The 10,168-nt window shown below is 44.6% G+C and overlaps 2 protein-coding genes across 2 annotated transcripts; both read left to right on the plus strand.

Moving 5' to 3' along the window:
- Window positions 1-1,890: 1,890 nt before the first annotated feature.
- Window positions 1,891-3,473, plus strand: LOC311118954 (popeye domain-containing protein 3-like; the record flags this gene model as incomplete). Its single annotated transcript, XM_084157690.1, has 3 exons — window positions 1,891-2,393; window positions 2,483-2,591; window positions 3,150-3,473. The coding sequence occupies 3 exons, from the start codon at window positions 1,891-1,893 to the stop codon at window positions 3,471-3,473; spliced, it is 936 nt and encodes a 311-aa protein (XP_084013816.1).
- Window positions 3,474-5,321: 1,848 nt separating this feature from the next.
- LOC311118931 (popeye domain-containing protein 1-like) lies at window positions 5,322-9,927 on the plus strand (the record flags this gene model as incomplete). Its single annotated transcript, XM_084157687.1, has 7 exons — window positions 5,322-5,586; window positions 6,097-6,221; window positions 6,856-7,043; window positions 7,213-7,321; window positions 7,526-7,693; window positions 8,408-8,549; window positions 9,788-9,927. 7 exons carry the CDS (start codon window positions 5,322-5,324, stop codon window positions 9,925-9,927), a joined length of 1,137 nt encoding a protein of 378 aa, XP_084013813.1.
- Between the last annotated feature and the right edge of the window lie 241 nt (window positions 9,928-10,168).

The following is a 10,168-nucleotide window of genomic DNA, read 5'->3' on the forward strand; positions in this document are numbered from 1 at the left end:
ACACACACACACACACACTAGGGTGTGGAGGGTGTAGTCCTATTTATAGATGGGTTGGGTTTCTGATTGTCATTGTATAGCTGGCAGGCTGCTGGTAGCTGGCACAATCTACATCACATTCTCCCTGTGTTTAAATGTAGTCTCACACTCACGTACACACAGTGCTTGAATTGGTCCGGTGCACACCAGCACCTCTAATGTTGTACTGCTTAAGTACCGGTTATATTTCTTATCAGACTGGAGTGTGCCCCGGGGGATAAACACTGCTAGAATATTTGCTCTAAACTATGAACACTGGTACTGTAAAATGTAATTGAGTACCAAAGCCTAAAATGAGTTGCACCTCTTTTATACTGAGATTGAATTTGATAACCAGGGTAGTGTGTTGGTGAGAGTGTATGTTTAGCGTTCTGGGCAGCCCATGGTACAACCACAATGTTAACCTTAGACTGGAGTGCAGGAAGGGGGATCACCACTCCTAGCATCAAGTTAGTCACTCACAACAGCTGAAGCCAGGGTCCGATTCCACCACTACATACCTTCAGACTCTCTTACTGTTTCCCATCTCCCATAGAACCACTGTGGTAACCTTCAGTTTGAAAAGAGGGCAAGAATTCCTCTGAGAGACAGGGGGGGGACTGAGTGAGAGAGAGGCAGAGGGCTGAGAGAGAGAGAGAGAGAGAGAGAGAGAGAGAGAGAGAGAGAGAGAGAGAGAGAGAGAGAGAGAGAGAGCAGAGGGCTGAGAGAGAGAGAGAGAGAGAGAGAGAGAGAGAGAGAGAGAGAGAGAGAGAGAGAGAGAGAGAGAGAGAGAGAGAGAGAGAGAGAGAGAGAAAACACTCATACAAACACAGAGAGCACTCACACAAGCACAGAGGATGTATCTAGCTCTGTCTGTCTGTCTGACACATTGAATGATTTGGACCCAGGGGATCTCTGCATGTGTTTGCAGAATGTCCTAAATATTTCACTGAGTTTTCAGTCCTCTGCAGCTCTGAGATTCTCAATGTCACCTTGACTGTCTGGTCAGGTAGGCAGCAGCTCACCAGGGGAAACTGCAGTGGGTTATTTTAGCCTAGATAGATCACTGCTCCCTCCCTCCCTGCCTCCTTACTACTAGTCTACCACTGTGATTTATGATGTCCTGGTCTGAAAACAGAGAGATGAAGGAGTGGGAAAGACACACATGAATGCACACACACACACACACACACACACACACACACACACACACAGACACATACATACACACACAACCTCTCATTGGATTTGAGCTGTTTCATCCCTCAGGGTCCACCCTACTCACCTTGACACCTATAGGAAAACAAGAAACAAGTAGTGGAAGTGTTACAGCCCTAGTGAGTTGTTGGAGACCACCTTCTGTCAGAGACCTTGGAGGCTTATCATTCATCATCACAATCTTCCCTTGATCAGGCAAATTCATAACACCATAGTCACAGTATATGTTTAGTGAGTTTGAGAATTATCAGAGATTTGCATTGAAAGGTAAACATGCTAGCCCTACTTGGGGGTGTTGTGTAATGTCATTTGCTTAGGATGTAATTTGATGAATGGGTAATTTGATATCCATCCATCTTACATCTCAATATCCGTTTTCAATTATTGGATATATCCTAGACGTCATGTGCAATTATAAGAGATAGTTTGGTTGAGCCAGATAGAACTTTAATCAGTAGGACGTCAGGACCAAGGGGAGCAGTAGGCTACTGCGCCACCCCAGTCCGGATACCCGGGTCATATTTTAAGAGGTGATATAATCAAAATTTAGGGCGATTACATTTTAGGGAGGAAGTCTCGGTGACGTTTCACTTATTCGTTTTCTCTTACCACCTCTCAGTTTTCGGAAAAGTGACGTGCTCCCCACGCGTGACAATGGAGGCGACAGAATTTTTCCCACCTCCTGAAAACTTGACGGCGGTTGTCGTGCACCCGTTATGCGAAGAATGGAAGGGGGGATCCGAGGGTGCCATCTTCCACCTCGCCAGTATCTTCCTTGTTTTGGGGTTCATGGGAGGGAGCGGGTTCTATGGGCTCCTCTACTTGTTTACCTTTCTGACGCTCGGTTTCTTCTGCACAACCATTTGGTCATGGTCGGACGCGTGCACCACCGACACCTTTTTGTGGAATTTCGCTCTTTTTGGGGTATGTGCGGTTCAAGTTGTGCATGTCGCCTACCGGCTGAGGAACGTTACTTTCGAAAAGGAGTTTCAAGATCTGTACAGCTACCTGTTCAAAAAGCTGGGGGTGTCGCTCACCCACTTCGGCAAGATAGTCGCCTGTTGTGAAGGGGACATCCACACCATAGAGAAAGACCACTGTTATGCCATGGAGGGCAAGACTGCTATTGATAAGCTGTCCGTTCTTCTGTCCGGCAGGTGCATTTCAACTTCACTTGTACATTTGATCCAACTGTATTTGATGTTATGTCATATAAGATAGCCTAATGTCCCACTTTTTCTTACAGAATTCGTGTGACAGTAAATGGAGAGTTTTTACATGACATCTATCCTTTCCAGTTTCTCGATTCACCTGAATGGGACTCTCTCCGGCCGTCAGAGGAGGGAGTTTTCCAGGTAAATAGTAAACTGATCCAATAAGCTAATTTTGGCTAATGTGTCTGGCATATACACTGAGTATACAAAACATTAAGAAATATTTGCTCTTTCCATGACATAGACTGACCAGGTGAATCCAGGTGAAAGCTACTGTATGATCCCTTATTGATGTCACTTGTTAAATCCACTTCAATCAGTGTATGTGAAGGGGAGGAGACCGGTTATTTTTAAGCCTTGAGACAATTGAGACATGGATTGTGTATGTGTGCCATTCAGAGGGTGAATGGGCAAGACAAAATATTGAAGTGCCTTTGAACTGGGGTATGGTAGTAGGTGCCAGGCGTACCGGGTTGTATCAAGAACTGCAAGCTGCTGGGTTTTTCACACGCAACAGTTTCCCATGTGTATCAAAAATGGTCCACCACCCAAAGAACATCCAGCCAACTTGACACAACTGTGGGAAGCATTGGAATCAACATTGGCCAACATCCCTGTGGGGGTGCAACTCAATATTAAGAAGGTGTTCTTAATGTTTGGTATACTCAGTGTATAAGCATTAGTGTTTTCTTTCCCCAGGTGACCCTGCGTGCAGATAATGGCTGTAGGTACGTTTCTTGGAGGCGTAAGAAACTGTACCTACTCTTCGCCAAGCACCGCTACATCGCCAAGGTCTTTGCTCTCGTGGTGCGGAATGACATCGCCGACAAGCTGTACTCTCTCAACGACAAGGCGTTCGACAGCCGCGGGTTCCGATATGATCTCAGGTTACCCACCTACTGTCACGTGCATCCGTTGCCTGAATTAGACCACTCGTTCCTACGAGTCCCGGCGCAATATGACCATGGCCACCGTGCCCGTGTCCCTATAACTATAACAGCACCAGAAGAGACTGACTCGTGACTGGAACGGAACTTTTGAATGTTTGTTTTTCATTAATGTATGTTGTTTTTGTCTGTTTGTTATCCTCAAGTGCTTAGGCTATGGATAGGGCATAAGCTATGTAATTTACGCATCAACATAGACTACATTGTAGCACATGAAGTAACCCTCCACTTGGTTTGCCAGATATCATGCAATAGGCGTGTGTGTGTGCGTGTGTGTGTGTGTGTGTGTGAGAGAGAGAGATGTGTGAGAGAGAGAGAGAGAGAGAGTGTGTGAGAGAGAGAGGAGAGAGATGTGTGTGTGTGAGAGAGAGCGAGAGAGTGAGAGAGGAGAGAGATGTGTGTGAGAGAGAGAGAGTGAGAGAGGAGATTTTCTCTGCATCAAAATACCAGTGAAATGTTACCCCTGATTCCTGTTTATGTTTTATAGTGCACTTTACTACCTGCCTGTCTTAAATTGAGACTGTATATTCAATTGCCTGACAGAGGTTTTTGTCAATATTTGTGTTTAATCATAAAAAAGTATTAACAATGCAATGTAGCCATATACGTTTTGTATGTCGAATAACTTTCATTAGGCCTACAACATTTTATTCGGGGAGCGTGCATTTCTATAGAGCAGCCTACAGGTGAGTGTCAATCACTTCTCGCTCTGATCCTGGCGCTGACCTTGGTGCTGATCTCATTCATATACGCTCTTGTCAACCTCATCACGCAGCTCATGTCACCTCTGGAGGGTGAAGGACCACTGTTCAATTAGGTTAACCAAAATCTCGAAACACATAACACGATTCACTCGACTGGCTTCATAATATTATTTTCGAGGAGTTGCTGGCTGCAAGGCTATATTTTCAGTTTTCAAAAAGGGAAGTTTGACCACCTCCTGTTGGCGTGCCCGGACTTTGCAGGTGCGCAGCGGCGGGGTAGTGTTGACTGCTGTCTCCTCGCCGCTTGCCCATTTTAGTCAATGCCTGTCAGCTCGCTGGAATGCGCGACTCACATTGTGCAGCCCCCCAGCTCGCGAGGACCTAAATTTATAGCTCCTCAATACTTGTCCATTGTTTCTTCTCCTTATTCTGTCCAGCGACGCGTTTGATCGATTGTTGTCAGATTGGTAAGTTATATCTCCCATTCTCTGTTATCTTACTCTGACTGAGTGGTGAAAGTAAAGTTGAACGCTCAAACATATTAGGCTATTTCTTAAGACGTCTACCGGTAGGTCCCGTTAATTTTCTGCAAGCAGTGTAGTGTAGCCGACACATTTCGCACTTTTCCCATTTCCATTTCATAATCTGTATCTGAGGGACTGGCAATCAAATATTGTTGAGCGCTGGTCGGCTGATCTGCTCTAAACCCACTGGAGTTTGGTATTTTCCCACACATTTGTTTGTGTGGCTGCAACATTAAAGTGAAACCCTTCAATGTCACTCCTGTGCTCTATGATCGGTGTGATGAATTCTCAGGCTACTTACAGTATTAAATCAGTTGCACATTTTTTGTTGAATCAAATATTATGTTGACAGTGTCAGTAGGCCTACAAGCATCTCAAAGGTGATTCTAATGCATTACTACATAAAATAAAACATTTGGAAATACTGTAATCTGTTATGAAAATCAATTGAAACCTGAGGATATTGAGATTGTGATAGTGACAAACTGATGTACACTATGAGAACAGCAGCAGCGTGAATTAAACTTTAAACTGCAAAAATCCCCTGTTTCTATCACCAATCCTGTAACACTTAACTTGAAAGGTACCAACATAATAATACATTCATAACCGGTACATACCCCATTCATAAGCAGTACATAAACAACCACAATACCCTCCCCACCTCTCTCTAGGTGACCTCTGGGCAGGATCAGGATGTCTGCCTCTCCAGAGATGACCAGTAGCCTGTTCTACATCACCCTGGCCCCCCTGCGGTCGGCAGTCCCTGGGTCTGTACCCGAGGCTGGAGGTGGAGGTCTGGTGATGACCACCATGGAGCCCAATGTGACCTCCTGTGAGGAGTGGGAGGAGGCCCACCACCTGCTCTTCCACCTGGGGAACCTGTCTCTCCTCCTGGGCCTGGTCATCCCCACCACCCTGACCCTGCACATGATCCTGCTGCGCCTCATGCTGATGACAGGTGGGTCCATACTGCCCTCTGCTGGCCCAGATTACAGTCCAACTCGTGGTCATGATACGATTGCATTACACACTTTTCAGTTTCATTACCAGCTCTACCATCACAGTATTTCTCCCTTCTCTACAAAGTATTCACTCGTTCACTCCCCCTCAATGATTGATATGCATTGAATTGCTGTTAGAAATATGATAGAAGCACTATAGTGAGTGAACGAGTGCACACTTCGTGGAGAAGGGGGAGTTGCTGCGGTAGTACAGCTGGTAATGAAATTGAAAAGTATGGAATACAACCATATCATGACCACTATGTTGGTGGTAGCACAGTGGGAAAGGCCCTGAGTAGAGTGGAATGATATCATATCATGACCACCATGTTGGTGGTAGCACAGCTGCCTACTGGAGTTTTCTCAAGCTAGTTGAAGAATTTACGGCTATAGGGCAATATGAGGATATAACTCAACCAATAACAACTCAAGTGCGCTTTATTACTTCCTGTTCCTGTCCCTGACAGGAAGCTGTCTGTTCATCACCTGGGCTACGCTGTACCGGTGTAACCTGGATGTCATGGTGTGGAACGTGGTCTTCCTGCTGGTGAACTTCATGCACTTCTTCTACCTGGTTTACAAATGCAGACCTGTGAGTTCTGCCCCAACTCAACACATTCCAGTTAGATGCTCATTGTGGTCCATTTATATACAGTACACACATACAGCTTAGAGTAGGTACAAGTTACCTGGAACAGTTATTTTGATGAGGACTTTTGGAGATTCGTTTTCCATTGTGTCTCTCAGTGGGGAGACAGCCAGTCACATCCCCCTGGTGTTGGGGCCACTCTGTCTCTCTCTACCTAAATGAGATGCAGGTCTTTCAAATGCACTGCTGCCACCAGGGGACTTTCAGTGTGTAGAGGGCCTTCACATAACTGACAGAATGGGACCACCTGTCCTCATAACGAGAAAGGAAGTTATGTATACTGCAGTCCTCTTCACTCCCATGGGAATGACATACATGAGTGAATTGTGTGCTATCAATTCAATATCAAGGATGAGTAGAATTAGGTGGCCTTCACTTTATGTTGGCTGCTGTGGTGATATTTTATTAAAGACCCTAAAATATACTTAATGCCTGGTTCTTGATAACACGCCCTGTGGCGATCCACCCTGAATCAGGAGCCTAGCTCAAGTCACGTCAATCATCCATCATAACACTTTATATGCCACTTTATCAGCGTATAGACAATGAGCTGTAACCGTACTATGTCTTCTGTCAGATTAAGATTGACAGGGAGCTGAAGTCAGTGTACAAGCGGATGTTTGAACCCCTCCACGTGCGCGAGGCCCTGTTCCAGAGACTGACGGGTCAATTCTGCACCATCCAGAGCCTGAAGAAGGGACAGGTGTACGCAGCCGAGGACAAGACCTCCGTGGATGAGCGCCTCAGTATCCTCCTTAAAGGAAAGTAGGTATCACTCTGAGACATCTCCCTGTCACCTATTTACGATGTCATTCTACCCCTGGTTTTCCCTGAATGATGTTTGATCAATAAGGTTTAGCAGTATCTGTGTGCATCTGTGTGCATTTGATCCATCCATGGTCATCCGTGTTGACTATAAGTTTGTGTGCAACAGAATGAAGGTGTCATATCGAGGTCATTTCCTCCATAACATCTACACGAACGCCTTCATCGACTCCCCTGAGTTCAGATCAACCCAGATGAACAGAGGAGAAAAATTCCAGGTAACAAGCAGCTCAGATTATTGAATGTACCATTTTATTTATTTATTTTTTATATATAACCCAATTTACCACTTACCCATATTCCAGTTCATAGTAGTATCCATACTGGGTCGACCAAACAATACAAGTGGCGTTGGCATGATTAGGTAATGATAGGGCAGGTTTGTTACCATGACAGCCTGTGACTTGTTGATTAATTTACAGGTGACCATCATGGCGGAGGAGAACTGTAAATTCCTGTGTTGGTCCAGAGAGAGACTCACCTACTTCCTGGAGTCTGACTCCTTCCTTAACGAGGTGTTCAGGTACCTCATTGGCAAAGACATCACCAACAAGCTGTACTCGCTCAATGACCCCACTCTCAGTGACAAGGTGGGTTTAGTCATTGTTCAGAAACTGAGACACTGTAGTTTCTATTGTCTAGAAACACCTTCCTAATGTTAAGTTGCACCCCCTTTTGCCCTCAGAACAGCCTCAATTCATTGGGGCATGGACTCTACAACGTGTCGAAAGCGTTCCACAGGGATGCTGGCCCATGTTGACTCCAATGCTTCAGACAGTTGTGTCAAGTTGGCTGGATGTCCTTTGGGTGGTGGACCATTCTTGATACACACAGGAAACTGTTGAGTGTGAAAAACCCAGCAGCGTTGCAGTTCTTAACACACTCAAACCGGTGCAAAGGCACTTCAATCTTTTGGCTTGTCCATTCACCCTCTGACTGGCACACAAACCCAATCCATGTCTCAGCTGTCTCAGGTCTTAAACATCCTTCTTTAACCTGTATCTCCTTCATCTACACTGATTGAAGTGGATTTAACAGGTGACATCAATAAGCGATCATAGCTTTCACCTGGATTCACCTGGTCAGTCTGTCATGGAAAGAACAGGTGTTCCTAATGTTTTGTACACTCAGTGTAATTGTGATTTGGTCATTATCCTTCCTAAGTTACAAATTGTCTCCTTAGATTCAAATAACGATGATTGTGTAAGAAATGATGATGATGATGTTGATGACGATGATGATGGTGGTGGTGACACCGATGATAACAATGATGACAATAACAATAATGATGTTTACATGAACAGGCAGCAAAGAAGATGGAGCGTCAGCCCAGCCTCTGCTCCCAGCTCTCTATGATGCAGATGAGGAACAGCATGGGCAGCACCAGTGACACCAACGACATCCTGAACCAGATCCACCGTGGAGGCTCCAGTGGCTCCTCACATCGTAAGTCTCACCACCTCCCATCAAGCTGTGATACTATTGGCCCATCTGTCAGTGTTTAACAACCTGATTAGCTATTGAGTCTGAAAAAGACTGACACAATCATTCTCCTAATGCTACCTTTTAATAGTGACAAAGTTTCGATCCACAGTGGATCTTTGCCAGGTCAATAGTAGCTGTTATACAGTCACTAAATTTACTGAAATCATGAGGCATTCTGGGTATTTTCAGTTGAGTCCATCTTCGTCATTTACCCCTCATATCCTCTCTGGTGTGGGATGTTAACAGACACTAAATCCTGGTTTATTAGGGGTTTAGCGCCTATCTGACAACATTGTTTTCTAGGGGTTGTGTTCTAGTTAGTGTTGTTCTTTGACATTGTTTCTCCTGTCCCCCCCTCCTCCTCCACCTCCACCTCTAGCTGTGAATCAACCCACTCTCTCAGATCACACCTTGCCCTGAAGGGGGTGTAAGACTATCTCTTTTCTCCCCCCCATCCTGAAATTCACCTTCCTAATGCCTGAGTCCAAGATCTGTTTGTGCTGGACAGTTCAAACAGATCTGGGGCTCAGGCTATTTAATTCCCTCAAACCCAACCCTCAATATTTAACCCTACAGCTCTGCACTATGTTGCCTGTTCTAAAACGAGTGATCCCCGGTAACCTGGTTTGTCGTTTTAACATCTTAAAAGTTCAGTGTTTAAGAGTAAGACAGCATTCATTCATATCATCCATCCTATAGTAGTAGTGCTGCTGTACAGCTCCTATTGGAACATGTATTTAGACATACAAGATACTCTTTAACCCCAATAGCTTTTACATTATCATGTTGCAATTTCCATATCAAATGTAGGACTTCAATTGTGAAGTTGACTGATATGTCAGGAAAAGTATTCAGAATGCTTTTTTTTTCTTACCATGCTGATTTAACTTCACACTGTCTTCCCTCTGTCTCCAACACAAACATACAGTATGTGAGATTGGGGCCTATGTGTGAGCCTATGTGTGTATTCTGTCAAATGTGTGGTTGTGATTCGGTTTTGTTTTTAAAGGATTGCCATATGAGTCAGAATGAAAGCTTGTGGAATTTGTGACCTATGACAACCTCGTTTGTGTCACCTTTATAGTGTGTTTGTCTGTGACCATATGAAGATGGTTACCTTGGAAACACACACGGTTACATTGAAAACACACGCACACACACCTCTATTCCCATGCTAACCGATGTGTCCTTCTTTCCAGAAAAATATCCTGCCTCCAAGACATCCAAAACGATGAAGCCCATTGAAGAAACGATGGAAGACGACGTCTTTATAGAGTCTGAGCCAGACTCTCCTGTTAAGAAACGCCACACCCACTCAACAGCCATAGAGGAGGTGTAACGAGATGTGACATTAACCTACAACAACAGTGCTGACCACCCACCTATCTGTAACCTGATACAGAACCTGGTTAGTTATGGTAGAATAACTTAAACAATAGCTTGAAAAAGGCTTTTACATTATCAAAATATCTATCTACATGTATCTGGAAAACAGAACTGTACATTTTGGCATCTCACTTTGTCTTGTAGTGTTTGTGAGTTTGTAACTGTTGTATTTTTTTAATCCTGTTTGATTAGAT

The sequence above is a fragment of the Coregonus lavaretus genome, assembly GCF_964263955.1.
Source record: "Coregonus lavaretus genome assembly, chromosome: 3".
NCBI classification, from domain to species: Eukaryota; Metazoa; Chordata; class Actinopteri; order Salmoniformes; family Salmonidae; genus Coregonus; species Coregonus lavaretus.